General features: G+C 35.5%; 1 protein-coding gene across 5 annotated transcripts in view; it reads right to left on the bottom strand.

Moving 5' to 3' along the window:
• Window positions 1-22,153, bottom strand: part of GALNT13 (polypeptide N-acetylgalactosaminyltransferase 13) — a 595,812-nt gene that overhangs the window by 150,419 nt on the left and 423,240 nt on the right. For all 5 annotated transcript variants that reach the window (XM_030795862.1, XM_003274969.4, XM_030795859.1 and 2 more), the window contains one exon: window positions 16,079-16,259. In XM_030795862.1, the coding sequence (XP_030651722.1) occupies window positions 16,079-16,259 (181 nt within the window). The remainder of the gene's footprint in view (window positions 1-16,078; window positions 16,260-22,153) is intronic.

Genomic DNA, 22,153 nt, shown 5'->3' on the forward strand with positions numbered 1-22,153 from the left:
ATGATGATTTTTTTTTTTTTTTTTTTTGAGATGGAGTTTCATTCTGTCACCCAGGCTGGAGTGCAATGGCACAATCTTGGCTCACTGCAACCTCTGCCTCCTGGGTTCAAGTGATTCTCCTGCCTCAGCTTCCCAAGTAGCTGGGATTACAGGCGTATGCCACCACGCCTGGCTAATTTTTGTATTTTAGTAGAGATGGGGTTTTACTATGTTGGCCAGGTTGGTCTCAAACTCCTGACCTCAGGTGATGCACTTGCCTCAGCCTCCCAAAGTGCTGGGATTGCAGGCGTGAACCACTGCACCCAGCCTAATCTAATAATTTCTAAATTTCTTTAAGCTACCACATCCTGTGGTTTAATCTGTGAAATTACTAATTCATCACTCCTCCCTTCTTTCTAATGGTATATCATGAACTAAATTGCATTGTAATATTCATTAAGTTTTTTAAGGCATTTTGGAATATTTAAATTCCTGTAGAAATGTTTGTAGATACTTTGAGGTATCACAAACTTTAAACTTAGAAACATTAGTATTCCATTTAGAACTTGACTTTTTATTATCATAAAGCCAGGGATAATCAATCACACAAATTAATAAGAAAATGAGAGCAAACACATTTCCAAAAAAAATTTCAAAACTCAGTGATATAATTTTATCTCCAAAGAGACAGCTCATTTTTAATTAGTTACCTCTTTTTGGGTAGTATTTTAAAGAAGGGCATTTGTCTTGTGTATCAAGAAATTTATTGAGGTAGAGCAGTTATCTACAAACTGATAGTCTGCAAAAGCCTAAATGACTTATATAATTTTTTTTTTTTAGACTTTGGTAGGACAAGAATCTGGATGAACAACAGTCTATGTCCTGTTCAATGTCAGAATGATTGTTATCCTTGACAGTCCACTTAGTCCATTCTAGAGAGAGTACCTCCAGGGTCAGTGTGCTCAATGCCCTATAAGTAGAATGACTATGTAATTTATTGTTCAAAAATCAGGACGCTGTGGTGAGTGAATGGAGGAGCTATGTATCATTATCTCCAGAAACAAGCATAAACCAGGAGTCCCAGGGAAACAGGGATGTATAGCCGCCTCCTTTCAAAGATTCCTGTCCCATGGTTGAAAAGCTTTTTATTAGAAGATTCTCGTGCTGAGTCGAAATCCATTTTCTTTCCATTTTAATAGTCTATTAGAAAAAATATAATGTGATTTTATTCATTGATATATAAGTTTCTATGATGGTAGAATTTTAGAGTTAGAAAGTTTGGATAAGAATTCAAATCCAGCTTCTTATTCAATTCTCACTAGAACATCGCTAAAAGATTAACATCTAGCCTTTGAATATTTCTAGATATTACTAAATTTGTAGCTTACTGCACTAAAAATCAATTCTGAATACAACATTTTCTGGAAAGCTTATTGATCTATAATTTAAAATTGTATCTATTTTCTTATCTTCTCAATCTGTACAAATGTCTAAGCTCTTCCTCATAACAGCTCCTTTTAATAAAAACACTAAAACACCATTCTTCTTTTTTTTTTTTTGAGAAGATGTCTCGCTTTGTCACCCACGCTGGAGTGCAGTGGCACAGTCTCAGCTTATTGCAACCTCTGCGTTCCAGGTTCAAGAGATTCTCCTGCCTCAGCCTCCTGAATAGCTGGGACTACAGGTGCACACCACCACGCCCAGTTAATTTTTGTATTTTTAGTAGAGTCGGGGTTTCACCATGTTGGCCAGGCTGCTCTTGAATTCCTGACCTCAAGTGATCTGCCCGCCTTGGCCTCCCAAAGTGCTGGGATTACAGGCATCAGCCACCGCACCTGGACCACCTGTATTTTCAAGTCAAAGCTCCATTCCTTTCACTGTTGTTTATATAACATAGGCAAAGGCTGAATGTGTTAAATGTATCACCCAAATTTCATGTGTTGGAAAATTAATCCACAAATGTATATGCTGATTGGAGGGGGGCCTTTGGGAGGTAACTATGATTAGGTAAAGTCATCAGGGTAAGACCCCCACATTGGGACTTGTGGCAAAAGAAGAAGAAAAGAGACCTGAGCTGACAAGCATTCCCTTGCCCTCTGCCATGCTATGATGCTGCAAGAAGGCCCTCAACAGAGGCCAACACTATGCTTTTGGACTTCCCAGAATCTCCATAACCATGAGCTAAATAAACTTCATTTCTTTATAATTTACCCACTCTCGAATACTGCGTTATAGCAAAAGAAAACGGACTGAGACAGCTAGTTTTATATTTAGTTATATTTGATTTTGTGTTCACTTTGAAAAATTGAAAACTTTTTCAGGAACTTGGAATCTGTATTCCTTAATTTTATTAAAAAATTTTTGTTGAAAACATAATTAAATCATGCTAAAATGGCAAAATTTTCTAAATTTTTAAGTTGTACAAAATTCCTATTTGATCACATTTTAGAGGTATTGTTCTGTTTTTGTTAACGACAGAGATGTTACACTAAGAATGTGCAGTTTATAAAACAAAACAATTAGAAAGTTAAAATGGCATAATACAGCTCACTTACTAATGACAATTCTGACACAACACCTTTCAGTAATAATAATACTATCATTCTAACTTCATTTATCTTATTTTCAACCATATAAATTATAAACATTTAACTGTTTGATTTTTAAAAATTTTTTTTATTTTTTTGAGACTGAATCTCACTCTGTCGCCCAGGCTGGAGTGCAGTGGCGCGATCTCAGCTCACTGCAACTCCTGCCTCCAGGGTTCAAGCGATTCTACTGCCTCAGCCTTCTGAGTAGCTGCGATTACAGGCGTGTGCCACCATGCCCAGCTAATTTTTGTATTTTTAGTAGAGATAGGGTTTGACCATGTTGGTCAGTCTGGTCTGGAACTCCTGACTTGGTGATTCGGTTTGATACATTTTATCAGTGTCCCTGTGTGCTTAGAATATATCTTAATTCAGCATGCAAATATTATATGTAATTTACAATTCACTTGCTGAACTGAAGTAACCAACAGTAAGTCCTTCATTATTTTGAAACTTGTTAAAATCAATTTGTAAAATATAACACTCATTTAATTTTGGTGAATGTTTCCTGTAATTAAAACATAAACATTTTTAGGCAATTAATATACAATTAGTACCTACCACACTGAGGATGTGTTAACGAATCATGTATACGTGTGTGTATGTGTTCTTAAGTAGACCTTTCACACCAGATATTTTATAGCAAGGCAGTTATGCACCAGCCTTTAGGCATCAAGACTTCCAAATTAATAGTGCTTCTGATAAAATCAGGCAGAAAGCTTATTGGTTAAATAAACATCTTATTTCAGAAATTGTTTCCCCTTCTGTTTTTAAAGCCCTAGCCCTGCCTCCCTGATGCAACTTTTCAGCCCAGCTTGGATCCATTGTCTAGCATTCTTTCCTATTGAAGATTTACTGCAATGCTCTCAAACTCATAATCCCACTTGATAAAGATATCTAATAAGTATAGAATTTTTATTTTCTAGATAATTTGTATTAATATCCTGAGGAAAAACTGCTCCCAAGGGAATGTAAATTATTAGGGTCCTGAGATAATCTGTCATTGAGAATTTAATGTCTTGTAAAAAAGTTTGTGGTGTGTTTGTTTGTTTTGTTTTTATAAGTGACTATTTTAAAGAGACAATTTAGCACATCTGAGAAATTGATCCATCTTATATTATTATTTGGTAGAGAAAAGACTGGGTTTCTTAATTCTTTAAGCCATTCTTGCATCACTTTCCTAAGAGTATATGTAGCTGGGTCATTCCAGATGTGAACTCAAATTATATTTAAAATAGCCAAAAAATGAGAATAACATAGGAATTTAGGCAAAGAAGAGTGTGTTTCAGCATTGGAATCCAGGCAAAGATGAGTGCTATAGTTGGGATATTTGACACTCCAAACCTCATACTGAAATTTGATCCCCAATGTTGGAGGTAGGGGCCTAATGGGAAGTGAAGGAAGGTATGTCCCTCATGAATGGCTTGGTGCCATCCTTGCAGTAATGACTGAGTTCTCACTCAATTAGTTTCCAAAATAGTTTCCCTGAGAGCTAGTTGTTAAAAGGAAACTGGCACTTCCCATCTCCCTCACTCTTGCTTCCTTTCTTTCCCTACAAGATCTCTGCACATGCTGGCTCCCCTTTACCTTCCACCGTGAGTGGAAGCAGCCTGAGCCCCTTATCTGAAGCCAAGCAGATTCTGATGCCATGCTTCTTGTACAGCCTGCAGAGCTGTGAGCCAAATATACCATTTTTCTTTTTAAATTACTCATCATCAGGTATTAATTTATAGCAACGCAAGCAGACTAAGACAATGAGTATAAATCCAAGCAAATGCAATCCACCAGAATATCTAATTTGGGGGACTTAGCTGAGAGTATGAGAGATAAGAAATCTGCAATGTGTAACCACCTACACCAATAACATTACATAAATGACTGTAACTAAGTGTCAGAGTGATCTCTTCAATTTTGTTAAGAAATTAGAATTGAAATTTAGTGTAATTACTCATATAATTTTAAGCTATTCAATTTTAGTTACGTTAGATTTAACTAATAAAACTGAGGTACTCTGAAGAGTAGGTTGTAAGATGAAAGGAGTTCTAATAAAGCCTCTGTATGTACTTGAATAATATTTAATTCAGACGTAGTACTCCTACATCAAACAAAAACTCAGCCAACTACTGACCAAAAATCCAGGCACTTTTCCTAAGTGTTCTTGATCATTTGTACCAATTTGAAAAATTTTGTAATTTCCTACCTTGACTAATTCAGCAGGTTTAGGGTAATGGAAAGTAATCATGACCCATCCAATCCAATTGGGGTAGAATTTATTAATATAAAATTTCAGAGTATTGTATTGGTTGCATATACAAAAAAATGATTAGACTAGAAGTATCCATGTTTTCTTTGAAGGAGAATCAGAAGCAAGATATATAAATGATCGTGGTATCTGAACCCTAGAAGGTAGTACTTATTCTGTGAATCAATATATACTAGGTCCAGGCGTGATGGCTCACGCCTGTAATCCCAGCGCTTTGGGAGGCCGAGGTGGGCAGATCATGAGGTCAGGAAATCAACACCATCCTGGCCAACATGGTTAGACTTCATCTCTACTAAAAATACAAAAATTAGCTGGGCGTGGTGGTGCGTGCCTGTAGTCCCAGCTACTTGGGAGGCTGAGGCAGGAGAATCACTTGAACCCAGGAGGTGGAGGTTGTAGTGAGCCGAGATCACACCACTGCTCTCCAGCCTGGTGTCAGAGTGAGACTCCATCTAAATATATGTATTTATATATATATTGTGTATATATATATATATATCTACTATGTGTATATATATACATAAATATATATATAAATAGTGTATATAGATATCTAGTGTATATGTATGTATAAATATATATATATATAGTGTGTATATATATGAAATCTGGATAGTTTCCAACTATTTCTAAAGTGAATAGAACTTAAGTTCTAGTGTGTATATATACATATACATATGCATAAATATATATATAGTGTGTGTATATATATACACGTATGTATATATATATATATACTAGAACTTAAGTTCTATTCACTTTAGAAATAGTTGGGAACTATCCAGATTTCATTATCATAAAATTATTTTGAGAATATAATTATTCAAAATAATTGTTGAAATGCTAATCAAAGTTGATGAGGATGCAATGGTCTACCCTTCTTCAATTCAATATTTTTGTAATATACAAGAAATAATATTTATACCATCTGCTTATTAGTTCTATTCCATGAATACAATTCAAGATATTTAAGAAGAATTACTGTAATATAATCACATTAATAGATCTACTTAAAACTTTAATTTTAACTGTTAAGCTAATAATTTTATTTTTGTTCCATGTATACAAACAAAACTCCTTTTCATAAGGAAAGATATCTGATTCTGGTATTCTATTCATGGTTATTGCCTGGAGAGACCACTGACTTTACCAAAAATCAAACAAACAAGCAAAACATTAATTTGTTCAACTCAAGCCTAAATCATTTAACAAATATTTCTGGGGCACATAAAATGTGCTATACTTGGGGGAGATTGTTTTAACAATGTATAAACCAAAAAAGCCATAAAGGCTAAGATAGATTTTACTTCAACAATTAAATTCTTTTAAAATATCTTTTTGTGTATCGATCAAATTACAACACACATGTAGTAACCTCAGAGAAAATCCTTGACAAGGTATATAACAGACAAATAATTTATCACCAGAACACATCAAGATCTATGAATACATAAAAGAAAGGCAAAAATATTCAATGGCAAAATGAACAAAGCATATGAATAAAAATGATGACTAGTTTCTTTACAGAAGAAATCCCAATGTCAATAGAAAATTGCAAAAGATGTTCATTGCTAGCAGCAATTGGGGAAAAAAACCAGATTATCTGTGCAATTATCTATACAAATATAAATAAATTTGTACATATATGTCTATACACATATATATGCAAAAATGAAAAGATTGATAATCTAGAATGCTGATAGTATACAGTAAGTGTTCAAGCATTGTTGGTGGGAGTGATAATAAAGTACTTCAAGAAGTTAAGAATTTTTGACAATATCTACCAAAATATAAATCTACATATCCATTGATCTAATAAATTTAAGTAAACTTTGTGTTGTCATTCATATATATTCATAGAATATTCTATGAATATATATGAATAATAACAGCTAATTGTTTGATACTTGCCAGACATTGTCTTAAGTGATTTATATATCTTATTTCATTTAACTCTCAAAACACTTTATGTGGAAGGCCGTATTTTTGTAATCCCCATTTTATAGCAAACAAACAAAGTGCAGAGATTAGGTAAAGAGAGATTAAGTAGAGTCAGGATTTGAATTAACCCAGGTAGTCTGCCTCCAGTGCTCTCATTCTTAATGCTTCCACACCCGTCAGAAATATCCTCTCAGGTTCACAAAGAAGTTGTCACGGGAGGGTTTCTGTAACTTTTTAGTAGTAAGGGACAACTGAAACCTGCCTAACTGCTTATCAATATTGGTATGATTAAATAAGTTTTGATATATCCATGCAATATAAAACTATTTCTCTACAAAATGGAATCATAATTCTAAGCAAATAGTAGGTAAAACACTGCAGGACATAACATTAAGGTAGAAGTAAAGGAGTTACAACAGTACTGACTTTTTTTATATATATGAATATGTGTCTGTAAATGTATGTAAATGCATAAGAAAAAGATTTGAAGGATACATGGTAATGGTGATTGGGACTTATATATTTCATTTGCCTCTGACATAGGTTATAAAATAGTACAAATATAATAGATTTGAGCTCAGTAAGCTCTAAAGACAAAATCAAACAAAAAAAACCAAAAAAACAGATATAGTCCTTTTATTCACATCATTTAGTGGGGGTAAGAAATGCTTGAAACATGCATAAATGCTACATTAGGGAAATTACAGGAACCACTGGAGTCCCTGGGGGGAATTACATCAAACCTGATTGATAGGGGTGGATGATTATGGTACTTTAAGCAAAGGTGGCAGTATTCATTAACCACTCAAATACTCTTTTAGACATACAGAAAAACTTCAAGGTAAAAGGGAGCATGTTAAGCTTGGAGACTCAACGAATGTAGTTCCACATGGCAGGTATGTGGAATTCTTGGGCAGAAAGTGTACAAGAAAAGACTGGAAAGTTGGGCAAGGATTGGATCTCACAGGGCCTTATTGGCCATGTTCATGGCTTTTGACTTTGTGTTAAGTCATTAAAAGGTTGTTAGGAAAATAAGAGACCAGTGATAATTTGGTTTGGGAAGGTCCTCCAGCAGCGCTCTAAGGATGAGTGAGGAGTAGGCAAGCTTTGAGACAGGGAGGCTGCTGTGGTTTGGATGAGGGTTGTTCCTGCCCAAATTTATGTTGAATTTGATTCTCAATGTTGCAGTGTTGAAAGGTAGGCCCTAGTGGGAGATGTTTGGGTCATGGGAGTGGATCCCTCATGAATAGATTAATGCCATCTCATGGAGTGAGTTCTTGCTCTCACAAGACTGGATTAGTTACTTCAAAAGTAGGTTGTTCCTTCTCATGTTTGGTCTCCTTGCACATACCCATTTCCCCTTCCACCTTCTGCCATGAGTTGAAGTGGCACAAGGCCCTCACCAGATGAGCTGCCTGATCTTGGACTTCCCAGCCTGCAGAATTGTGAGCCAAAATTCTTATCTTTGTAAATTACCCAGCATCAGATATTCTGTTATAGCAACACAAAACAGACTAGGACAGAGCCCCATCAGGATAATCAGGAGGTTGTCTGGATGAAGGTGAATCTGGAAATGAAGACAAATGAATGGATTTGAGAGCAATTAGAAGGTGGAAAAGAAAGGAGTTGGAGATTCATTTGAAGACTGTGGGCGAGAAGGAAGAATCTAGGAAAATGTAGGCAGTTCACATAAGAATCATATTAATTCTTGAAAATGTGTTTCCCATGTATTAAGCATTTAATCTTATTTTCATTTAAACTAACTACATGTGCTCATGTAGACAGTTCACTCTTTAACGGCAAAGACAACATTTTAAAAGTGTTCATAGTCCCTCCTACTTGACATAGTAACAAACAAGAACTTAATAAGCACTTAACAAGTGAAGACAGAGTATAGCAGTATCCTTATTATAAAAATACAAATAAAAACCCATAAAATACCAATAAAAGGACCAATAATAAATGTTGACCTAATGCCTTAAAGAATTAAAGAATCCAAAACTGTTTTAATTGATTGTAGCAAGGAAAAGCAGTTGATGAATATAGCTGTCATTCTTTATTTTCAATATTTAGCATTTTAGGGCATCACACAAATAATGCATTATGTGTTATTATAACATGGCACATTAAAATAATTTAGAATTTTCTCCTCGTCATACCACATTCCCTCATTGATACTATGGCTGCTGCTGCTGCTGCTGAAAAAGCATGTATTAAAAAATAAAAGTTCAAAACTCACAGGTACAAATGTACTTTATTTTCAGAAGTGCTGCACTCTTTTCAGATGAATTCCTGTTAATCCAACCAAAAACTAATATTCCTAGATTATTACAAAAATATTCACACTGCACATTTTGCTGGAAACAAAATGTGGTTGCGAAATCAGCCTGGAACATTTTCATGACTTACAGAAGAAATTAGGCCCCACATTCAAAGAGCTGGTTATTAAATATTGTATTTTTCAAAATATCAGCATGTCAAAAACACTAGTATTTCATAGATAGAAATTTCAAGAGATGGAAATGAATATAGGCTTTAAGCTTTAATAACAATGCAAAGATGCTGCTAACAAAGGCTGCCTTTGGTGAGTTGATTTTTCTTAAGTATTTTTAAAAGGTTAATGAATAGGGAGTTAACCTTCAAAGTAAGTTCAAGGAGTCCTCTGTAATTGTGTGGTTTGTGTTTAACTGGAATACAGATCAAACTACAATATTTCCAAAGGAAAAATAATCTATTTTTCCCAGTCACATATAAATACCTTTTAAGGCATGTTTTGGGATCCTTTAAATTTAATTTTAATATGTTTCTGCTCAAAAGTGTCCATCAAGTAAAGGAAGAGAACCTGGGCGTTATATAAAAACTGCTGCTTCTAATCACCATGCCTGTTGATATACAGCTAGAGATCTACCTTCCCCCCAAAAGAAAACCACTATTTATAAAACAGCCAGCATATCATATATACAGAAAGTATCATGACTATAGTCTATCTTAAAGTTCTTAAGCTTTTTACCTGTGACCAAGAGGAAAAGAAAATGTTGCTTTTTATAATGTGGTATTCTGTGAAGAGCAATTTTTGCTTACATAACTTCATTTCAAAGGATTTGGAGGAGAATCAGATTGGTTCAAGCTGAAAGAGCTCAATTACTTGTAAAAACTGCCGTAGGCTTTAACAGCCTACAGGGCTTTAAAAATCTATGATGCTATAGTATTTGCATCCTTAAGAAGACAGCCAGAAGTCAAACTAAACAAATGTGGAAAAAAAAATCTATTCTTGAACACTATTTCAGAGTATGTCTATTCTTTATTTACACACTATTTAGAAGACATAAGTAGACCCTACCAACTTTGTCAATATTACCAAACGGCTAATGAGCATAGGCCAAGACTGTTAGGATATATAGTAAATATTGTGAAAAAACTCAGATAAAGGTATTCACACATGAAGCCATTTATACATCTCATTTTTAACTTTTAATTAATTGGGAGTCATAAGAAATATAAAAACCAAAGTGTATAAAAGTAACTTTATTTTAGTTTGTGGGCTCTTGTATTATGTTGCTCTGTTAGACAATTTTATTGTCTGCTTTTATTGTGCCTGTTAGACTTTTGTATTAGCCCTGGAGGGTAAGATTATATTAGTGTGTACCTATGATTATGGTGAAATCATAAAACCCTAAGCACATATGTAAACCAAAGGAATTCTCTTTTCCTATGGAAAACTCAGAGGAATTGAAACTGCCTTTATTATAACAGTGAAAGGGATCTGACCTACCCAGATCCATCTTGCTTCTAACCTCCAAACTGTCCTTCATTCCTGGGTGCAGGCCAAACTAATTTTGGGAGTGAATTTAGTGTAATGCTGAAAAAAAAAATAACAGCCCTTTCTGAAACAAACCATCTTCTTACCTAGAGACTAGTCTGCCTTTGTAGGACTAACAAATTAGCCACAAGGTTAAAAATTATGGTTTAGGAGTCATGCAACCAGAGGCCACAAGATTCTGAACCTCTCCAAAATGCTCCTGGGGATTACATCACTGTTGTGATGTAAAACCTAAGATCATTGCTGCAGACATTCTGCAGACCCTACATTTTGATGCAACAGCTGATACCACTCAGACAGGTAATCTGCCTTAACCAGTTCTGTGATCCCACCCAGGAACAGAAGACTGGAAGAAAAACCCACTTCAATACCCTATGATTTCATCTCTGACTAATCGGCACTCCCCATTTCTTGACACCTTCCCCCACCACCCCCCACCAAATTATCCTTAAAAACCTTGATCCCTGAATTTTTAGGGGGACTGATTTGAGTAATAATGAAACTCTGATCTCCTGTACAGCCAGCTTTACGTGACTTAAACTCTTTATCTATTGCAATTCCCCTGTCTTGATAAATCCGCTATGTCTGGGCAGTGGGCAAGGAGAACCTGCTGTGTGGTTACAGAATGATATAACACAGGAATAGAAAACCGAGCACTGCATGTTCTCACTCATGAGTGGGAGGTGAACAATGAGAACACATGGACACAGGGAGGGGAACATCACACACCAGGGCCTGTCGGGGGTTGGGGGTTAGGGGAGGGATAGCATTAGGAAAAATGCCTAATGCAGATGACGGGTTGATGGGTGCAGCAAACCACCATGGCACGTGTATACCTATGTAACAAATCTGCATGTTCTGCACATGTATCCCAGAACTCAAAGTATAAAAAAGTAATAATAATAATAAAAGAGATTTATGAGGAAGACCCTTCACCTCTCTTTTAACAGTGGGTCCGTATCCAGGGCTGGATCAGAGAGGTGGGACAAAGGCTTATTTGCCACAATTCTTGTGAAGAGTCTCCCTGGTATGAACCAGAAACCCATGGATAATTCAGCAGAAAGAAAGAAACAAATGTGGCTCTCTTTTAAAAATTATTCATTCATTCATTCTTCCAGTTATTCAACAAAATTTTTTTAAACAAAATGACAGGAAAGTTGCTAGGCACTGTAAATAGTTGTCTCTGAACTACTTTGGATATAGAGACAAGTAATAAAAATTAAAACAATATGGTAAGAAGTGATGATGGTTTGCCCATGTTATCAAACTTCAGGGAATACAGAGAGAGAAATAATACCCAGACAGTTCAAGACAGATAGAGCTGAAGCATTCCTGAAGCCAACCAATAAAGTAGGCAGGTGATATTTTATAGAGTATATTGAAAATAAGTTATTTTCAGAATTCAAGTTATAAAGGTTGAGCACTTAAAGACTGAAGTCTGAGAAACTGCCTAAGTGAAGAATACAATTTCGGAGTAGAAGCCCACATGTAAAAAGTGGAAATCTCACAGAACATATTGGAAAAATTAACAAATATATAGAGGAGTTTCTAGAAAGAACAAGCATTATTTATTTCAGCATATTAAGGAAGTTCTGGGAAGCTCAATATAAACTCATAAACCCTTTAGAGTTTTTCATAAATATGCATGTGTGTGTGTGTGTGTTTGTGTGTGCGTGTGTATTATAGTAAAGGATATAGTTCTAACTGTGGATGTGAATGCGTGTAGCTCCCACCCCTCCTTCCTGAACACACACACCAGATTCTCTCTTTACAAACTCACCCATTCCCAAAGTGATGAAAAACAGAAAATCAAAAATTCCAGAGGATAGCAAAAGAGTGTATGATTCTGATTTTAAATTAAAATGACCACTGCTCTTGTAGCCTAAATTAACAATGGCTGAAATTGTTGTCATAAAAATAATAGATTTCTGACTTCCTGAATGCAACCTGTTTTATCTGTTTTTGGATGGTCTGAAATCTTCCCAGGGCTCAAATTGTTTTAGACATCCAGTTCTGGTTTCCAGCCTGCGTCCATTCTTCCTTTTTCAGGGAGAAGCAATTCATTGTTCTGTGTTTCAGGTTTGGAGTTTCCTCCCTCTGCCCACACTATTGCTGGTAGATTCTACCATTGCTTAGCTGCACTGACTGTCTCTGAGACACACGTAAACATAAATGCCCTTTAGGAAGTTCTTAGATATCTTCAACACATTCCCCAAAAGTCCTTGTTCTGCCTCCCAAACTACTTTTCTAGATTCAAATAAATCCATTTTATAAGAACAATAACCCCAAATAATATTTATTGTAATATGAAAACTGCACTTTCCAGGATATACAAACAGTCCCTATTGTGCAACATAAAGTCATTAGTTCCAGATAGCAGGCATTTTTTCCCATGCTTTAAATTCTAAAGTTATTCATTATAATTTGAGAAATGGTTCCATCATTTATCTGCCTTTTTCATTCAGTGGAAAATTATACAAAAGACTAGCACATTACTTTTCGCAAATATTCATCATGGACGAATATAATACATGTGATTACAATTATTCTCAATTACTCGTATTCCTGAATGTACATTGCATGCAATCACACATAACACAATTTTTTCCTCCATTACTCCTTTATTCATATTTGAACTTATATATTTCTACAAGTAATGATTTGAATTCAAAAAGTATCATCAAAAGAAAATGAAAAGGTTATATAAATGTCACTGCCTTGCTGTGAATATTACAAGCTCCTGCTGAATTCAACTCTGAACATATGGACTAGATTTCTACTGTAAAGAGAAATACATCTATGCATGAAATGGTGTTCCTCGTAATAGCTTTTTAACATAGAAGAGGCTTGAAAATGTGTGAAAAAGTCCTTTTCCTAATCACACACTTAAACATACAATATCCCCATTCTTCTTTATACAGCGATGCTGCATCTTAATAAGAAACTTCATACTGCTCCTTCTGCTCCTTCTCTTCCAGGTACTTGTATATAAAAAAGTTTTTGCCGGGCGCGGTGGATCAAGCCTGTAATCACAGCACTCTGGGAGGCTGAGGGGTGGATCACTGGAGGTCAGGAGTTCGAGACCAGCCTGGCCAACATGGTGAAACCCTGTCTCTACTAAAAATACAAAAATTAGCCGACCATGGTGGCGGGTGCCTGTAATCCCAGCTACTGGAGAGGCTGAGGCAGGAGAATCCCTTGAACCGGGAGGCAGAGGTTGCAGTGAGCCGAGATTGCGCCACTGCACTCCAGCCTGGGCAACAGAGTTAGACTCCGTCTCAAAAAAAAAAAAAAAAAAAAAAAAAAGTTTGAATTTCCTTATAAGGACTAAACTTGGACCTTTTCCTCTCTTGTCCAAGTTCCTATCATGCCCTATTGACCATACAATCTCATCAGATGGGTTTATTTAACCCTGTGTAATGTGGGTTAGTCACTGATATAGGAGTTAAGATGAAATTACTTAGGCAGACAGTTGAGGTTACAGGAGTCCTCGGTAAAGTTTTTCTTTTTAATGAAAAGCAGCCCTAAAATCATTTTCTAACAAAGAGCAGTTTGTAAAATTGAACTGCAGATACAGATGCTGGCAGCTGGGCCAATCATGTTCAAAACAGTGACTCCATCTTCCCTTTTCTCTTTGGCAGCCACATGTACAGTAAGAAGCAGACAAGATGGCGCCAGTGGAGTGGAAAGTCCATTTGCATAATAAGATTAGGGTAGGGTGGCCAGCCTTCCTGCACCCTATGTAAAGGGCACACCTGATGGAACCATTCTGTGGGCCCTAGTAAATCAGCCTCCTCAAGCCTGCCTGTAAAATCCCGCGCATCCGACTCTGGTGGTCTTTCCCTTTCGGAAGCCCTCTCTCTCACCAGAGAGAGGGCTGTCCTCCTTTCTCTTTCTTCTGCCTATTTAACCTCCACTCCTAAACTCCTCGTGTGTGTCCCTGTCCTAAATTTTCTTGGCATGAGAGGACAAAGCCCTAGTATTTACTCCAGACAACGTAGCCACTTCATTGCCAATCTGATTCTGGCATAAAAACATATGACAGATAAAGAAGGAACCCAAAGTATATTTCTTTGCCATATTTTGAAATGGCCCTGCAAAGACATCTTTTGTGGGGGAAAAATCTGCACCTAGACCTTTCCCCTTCCAGTCCTTCCCAAACCTAAGGAGATTAACTGAGAGTTTAGCACCTTTTAAAGGTTTGAATAGGAAACACTTGCCAACTATTGCCTCTAGGGTGGCCACCTATGATACTTCATCTGCATAATAAGAACCTTGGTTTCCACAACCTCCTATCTTAACCCAGTCACTCTTTCCTATTGAGTCTAGGTATTTAGATAATAACTTGACCAAACCAATATATCCCTCATATGAGTTCACTGATGTGTCTTATGTCTCTCTGAAACGTGTAACATCAACCTATAACCCAACCATCTTGGGCACATGTTCTCTGGAACTCTCCAGACTGTACCTTGGGCCAGGTTCACTCAAATTTGGTTCAGAATAAAGCTCTAAATGTTTTACAGAGTTTGACTCTTTTCATTGACACTTAAATGTACCTTCAAAAATCAGAGCATGCCAATTAAAATCAAATAGGCTTTTCTAAGCCAGCTAATAGATTGTATTACAGAAAAAGGATGTAGGCCTGGATTTTTGTTGTTGTCCTTATGGGTTACATAATAATGACAATAATGACACTAATGACCATAAGGCCTATATAAAAACTGAGTCCTTTTGTATCCTTATTTTTCTCCCTTTTTAAATGCTTCAGTTTTTGGCTTTTTTTGTTGTAAGTAATGTAGCTATTGCAGAAATCTAGAAAATTATACAGAATGTAATTATTAATAATCCCACCACCCAGTAATAGGATTTTCTTATTTTTTTCCTTTTTAATGACTTTCAATTCTTAAAATAAGTAATGTATGAATATTAGAAAATATATAAAAATATAGGGAAAAGAATTACCCATAATCCTACCACCGACTGATAGCCTATGTTTACTTCTATTTCAATATATATACTTCTCTGTAACTAAAGTATGAAAACATTTTACTCATATTATTTTCCACACATATTTACTGATGAATAATTTACTATGTTCTTCAGAAATATAAATTTAAATATCTGCATAATTTTCCATCTTGTTTCTGTAAGAAGTCATTTAATCTTCCCCTACTAAGATTTTTTAAAAATATTCTCAATTTGAGTTAATGATAAACACAGATCTCTCTGTATGGCTTGCTCCATTTTTCCAGCATAACACTTGGGTTGAGAAAAAAAAGATAATATTTAGGTGTTTGAAATATAGTTCTTATTTTACATCAAAATTTACTTCACAGTACAACTTTCTCATATGCAGTTTTCTGCAATATTATGGTAATAAACAATATTTTAACTAGAAGAATAACAGCAATAATGAAACACATATTCAGTATGTTTCAATTTTATTTTCTCCCGTAGAGAAAGAAAAATGTCAGAATTGTGTACCTGGGGATATGATGTAGAAGAAATCTTTAAATTCATCCATCCAAACTTCTGCCAGTCTCCTGTTGTTCTTGTTGATGACATGACCAGTGCCACCAGGAAAAGTGTATGGAGTCGCCTTCCGAAAAACATGACCAACATGGGAGCAAGTAACAATCTCCAAGGAGCCTCCACATTGCCAAATCTGGGAAAAGGAACGATCATTGTAAATAATGCACTAATATTGTATGAGATGAAGCAACTGAAGCTTAGGCCAAATCTTCAGATCTTACATGTTTCAAGCAAATATCTGATGCAAAATTTATAACTAGTACACTATACTTACTTTTGGCAAAGGATGCGAATTTGGAAGATCTCGATATATTTAAATACTTGTAGCATTGGAATTATGGAGGTAAGATATATTTAATGTATGTCTCTTTATTAGAATACCTAATTTCTAGTTTCTAGCAGTTAACCTAATTGCTAATTAGTAGATTTGGTACCCAAATCTGCTATTAATGAATCTGTGCATGTTACATGCCATTGTCAAAAACTAAATTTGATTTGGAGAAAAATCAGTTACTCTCCATCCATCTGGAATTATAAACGACCATTCATTCTAAGCTGGTCATATACCTTGCATCTTAAGCCTTTGGACTTATTATTAAGATGTGTTAGGACACCTTTATAGGTGCTCAAGGTCTACATATCCTTCAAAACTCATCTTCACCAAGATCATTTCTTCTAGAAAGCTCTGGGGGGAGATTTAGTAATGTGTACCTTTTGTATTTTAAGCATGCTTTTAGGACTGATTACAATTATTCACTTCCTTATCACTCCTTTAAAACTATAAATTCTTAGAAAATATACCATATATTTCTTAGTATCCTAGAATTCACTGTGTATTTGAGGCTAAGTATTATGCAAACTAGCCATAAAATACTGATTTCTATGAAATTACATTGTACAGTCATAGCTTATACTGTTTCTCTCTATATATGTGTATACACACACAATACTATACATGCAACTATATATATATATTACATATATGCTACAGGTTTTCTTGTCACAATAAATAGAAGTCATAGTTACTGTTTTACAAAGTTTGGAAAACATGGTTTTATACTGTAACTAACATTGTTTTCATTTGATACATCTGATTTAAGTAGAGTTACTTTTTTTGAAAGAAAAATATCTTTCTGGCCATTTCTGGCCAGGTGTGGTGGCTCACACTTGTAATCCCACCACTTTGGGAGGCCGAGGTGGGCAGATCATGTGAGGTCAGGAGTTTGAGACCAGTCTGACCAACACGGCAAAAACCTGTCTCTACTAAAAATACAAAAATCAGCCGGATGTGGTGGCACATGCCTGTAGTCCCAGCTACTCAGGAGGCTGAGGCAAGAGAATCGCTTGAACTCAGGAGGCAGAGGTTGCAGTGAGCCGAGATCATGCGCCATTGCACTCCAGCCTGGGTGACAAAAGTGAAACTCTATCTCAAAAAAAAAAAAAAAAAGAGAAAGAAAGAAAGAAAGAAAGAAAAAAAACTATCTTTCCACCTGACCCTTCAGATAACATTTAGCTTAGAAAAGAGCTGCTATTGGACTTGGGTAGCAGTAAGAGACAATCACTTTTTTATCAGAAGATAAAAGATGATAAATAATAAGTCATAATCATAATGGTTTGTTCATTTCATGTAAATCTATTCTTTTTTATTTTATAATTTTTAAACAGTGTAATGCTGGCAGAAAAATAGGTCCAACAAACACTGAAATACAGATGAATATACGAGAAGAATAGAAACCTTCCTCCCCCCTTAAAAGACAGGGAAGCTCATTCTTAAATAATCAACGTGTTTCAGGCTGGGCGCGGTGACTCACGCCTGTAATCCCAGCACATTGGGAGGCCGAGGCAGGCAGATCACAAGGTCAGGAGATTGAGACCATCCTGGCTAACACGGTAAAACCCCCTCTCTACTAAAAATACAGAAAAAAAAAAAATTAGCTGGCTGTGGTGGCGGGCACCTGTAGTCCCAGCTACTCTAGAGGCTGAGGCAGGAGAATGGCGTGAACCCGGGAGGGGGAGCTTGCAGTGAGCTGAGATCGCGCCACTGCACTCCAGCCTGGGCGAGAGTGAGACTCTGTCTCAAAAAAAAAAAAAAAAAAAAAGTATTTCATTGACTGATAACTTCCTTATCTTTCTAGCTTCATGAAATACACGAACCTTCTTGTGATTACGCACATTTTTACATTCTTCCTGTTAAAATGGAGGCAGTTAATGCCTATCCTATCAAAGATAAATCAATATTATTTTTCAGTCCTCCATTATATCCCTTATTATATCCCTTGTATCTTTCTTAAGGATGTCACTAATTTAGTCATTTCCCTTGCTTTTCTCATTAAATATTAATGTTTCTCATTACTAGATTATGCCTATCTTTGCATAATACCTTCTAAAGTCATCTATCTTTCAAATAGCTTCAAAAATTTATAAAACACACAAAAAAATCAATTGTTTAATATCTATATCCTAGCTATCTGTTTCCTTTTACCATTAAATAATATAAAATATAATATTTTATCTACATTTTATATTTTATATATAATATATTTGTATCTCTAATATATATTTTATATTTTTGTCATGGTAAAATTATGAATTATGTAATTTTAGCGTATTAGTGATACATGTTCTTAGGAAACAACAGTGAAAGCAGAAAGACAATTAAGATTCTAATGAATTGACAGACAAGAGATGCTGGGGATTAGGACAAGGATGGTGGCAGTGGAAACAGAGAGAGATGGTGGCAGTGCAAACAGAGAGACATGGTGCCATGTTCCTAAAGAACATGTATCACTAATATGGTAAAAATATATTTTAGTGGGCAGGCGCAGTGGCTCATGGCTGTAATCCCAGCACTTTGGGAGGCCAAGGTGGGCAGATCACGAGGTCAGGAGATCGAGACCATCCTGGCTAACACGGTGAAACCCCGTCTCTACTAAAAATACAAAAAAATTAGCTGGGCATGGTGGTGGGCGTCTGTAGTCCCAGCTACTCCGGAGGCTGAGGCAGGAGAATGGCGTGAACATGGGAGGCGGAGCTTGCAGTGAGCCGAGAATGTGCCACTGCACTCCAACCTAGGTGACAGAGCGAGACTCCATCTCAACAACAACAACAAAATATTTATATATATATAAAATATATATATAATTTATATATAAATAAAATATATATAATTTATATATAAATAATATATATATAATTTATATATAAATAAAAAAATATATAATTTATATATAAATAAAAAAAATATATAATTTATATATAAATAAAATATGTATAATTTATATATAAATAAATATATATAATTTATATATAAATAAAATATATATAATTTATATATAAATAATATATATATAATTTATATATAAATAAAATATATATGTAATTTATATATAAATAAAATATATATATAATTTATATACAAATAAAATATATATATAATTTATATATAAATAAAATATATATTATATATAAATTATATATATAAATTATATATAAAATGTATATGTATATATAATATATATTATATATAAATTATATATAAATTATATTTATGTAATTTAGTGATATATATATATTTAGTGATACATGTTCTTTCCCTTCCTCAATTTTCATTCGTTTTTGACCTATTGTAAAAAATGTTGTTTATTTATGTTTCTCCTCACAATTCCTCTGGTCAAAATAACAAATATCCCTTGATGCATTTACTATCTTGTTGACTCTTTTATTGGAGTCTCCTGATTTTCCTCCTCTTATATGTTTATCCATTTTTACTTTAAATTTATATTTAAATGTTGGCCTTCATCTCTATACATTTCATGGGTGGTCTCATTTGTTACTATTAATTTACAGAGGACCTGCATGCCAACAATCTCAACATTTACATCTCAGCCTAGACCTCTTTTCTGGGATCCAGACTTGTGTATCCATACATCTACTTGATACCTCCTCTTGTATGTCCCAGAAACACACAAACAGAAATGTTCAGACTTGGTTTGTTGATTCACCCCTGTTCTGTCAGCCAGGTCTTATTTTTTTCTATTTTTTTTTCCCCAATTGATAGTATATGGTGCCAACATTCACCCAGATAGTCAAACCAATAAATACATAAGTAAAGTAAAATAAATAACTAAATAAAACTAGAACATATCATTGACTTATTTCTTTCATCATCTGTATGCATATGCAATCCATTATTAAATCCTAGTAGTGCTATCTGTAAAATAATTCTCCATATGGCCATCTGTCTTCGTTTGCTTGTGCTGCCATAACAAAATCCTGGGAGGCTTAAACAACAGAAATCTCTTTCTCACAGGTCTAGAGGCTGGGAAGTTAAAGATCAAGGTGCCAGCATGGTCAGTTCCTCATAAGGGTGTTCTTCCTGACTTGTAGATGACTATCTTTTTGCTATGTCCTTACATCATGGAGAGAGCACTCTGGTATTTCTTTCTCTTCTTATAAGGATATCAGTCCTATCAAATTAGGACCCCACCCTTCTGACCTCATTTATCTTCAATTCCCTCCTCACAGGCCATATGTGAGGCACTAATTGAAGGCTTCAATACATGAATTTTGTGGGAGCCCTCTTTCTGTTTCCGCTGCCAGCATCCTTGTCCTAATCACCAGCATCTCTTGTCTGTCAATTCAACAGAGTCTTAATTGTCTTGCTGCATTCACTGTTGCTTTCTACAATTTTTTCGTAGTGAGAAATCAAAGTGGTCTTTTAAAAATTTAATTACTTAATTTTACTCCCCTGTTTAAATCCTTGAATGGTTTCTCATTGCACTGTGAATGTAAACAAAATCCTTTAGCAGGGCCTCTAAGACCATACCTGATTCTCCCTCTCTGTCAAAAAACACTGGTGATACTGGCCTTCTGCCACATTCTAGAATAACATACCACATACCTTTTCACACACCAAATTCTCAAATCTCCTACCCCTGTACCTGGAATACAATTCTGTCAGCACTTCACCTTGGCTACCTCTTTGCCATACTTGTCATCTCAGCTGAAACATCACTTCATCAGAGAGGTCTTGTCCAATTGCTGACAGGTTGATGGATGCAGCAAACCACCATGGCAGGTGTATACCTATGTAACAAACCTACACCTTCTGCACATGTATCCCAGACTTAAAGTATAATAATAAAAAAAATAGAATCTTTAAAAAAATAAAATAAAAATAAAATAACCCCAGTTATTTTCTCTAAGAGAACCCTGTTTAGTTCCCTCTTTGCTTACCACAATCTGTAACTTGTTTATTTGTATTCCTCTCTCTCTCTCTCAGACATGATTTAGTACTCAACATTCATTCTGTGACCAGCCTTTTGTAAAAGGTGCTCCAATTTCAGAAGAAATGACACATGACTTGTTATACATGAGAAGGAGTTTAAGGTCTTCTCTTTATTGTGAGGAATGCAAGCTGTTTCGTAAAGAGGCTTTTCCCTCCCTTCCTATGGAATACGCATAAATGAAGAGCTTCCTTCCTCCTTCACCCAAACAAGGGAGCTAACTGAATGAAGGAGAGACTGGTATTTCTCTCCCAGCTGGACAGTTGTATAGCAAATTAGCACGCTATCCTGGTGCTACCTTTAGAGCAGAGAAGAATGTGTTCAGAGAGCTACATGACCCTAGTAAAGGAGAGACCACTCCCAATCTAGTGAATTCTGAAGCTATGGTTGGGGTTTATTTTACAGGTTGTTCCAGCAGAACTGATAGGTCCAGTGATGCAGTGAACCTTGGAGGAAGTGGTCTTTAATAGCATCTGGACAAGACCTCAGTCATTTCTGGGCTCTATAGAGCATGGAACATAGAAAAGAAAGAATGAGTTATGGGACTAACAATATGGCAGATCAGCAAGGAGGCACACTTTGAGAAAGGCAGTTGGGTGAAATAGAGACTAAGATCTTCCTCTCCAAAGGCCCTTGGAAAAGAGAAGAAATAAAGGCTGAAGCTGAGCACAGTTTTAAGAAAACAATAAAACTATGTATAGAAGATAATCACCTGGGTAAGGCCACCAATAGCAAGTGGAAC

The sequence above is a fragment of the Nomascus leucogenys genome, chromosome 17 (genome assembly GCF_006542625.1).
Source record: "Nomascus leucogenys isolate Asia chromosome 17, Asia_NLE_v1, whole genome shotgun sequence".
NCBI lineage: Eukaryota > Metazoa > Chordata > Mammalia > Primates > Hylobatidae > Nomascus > Nomascus leucogenys.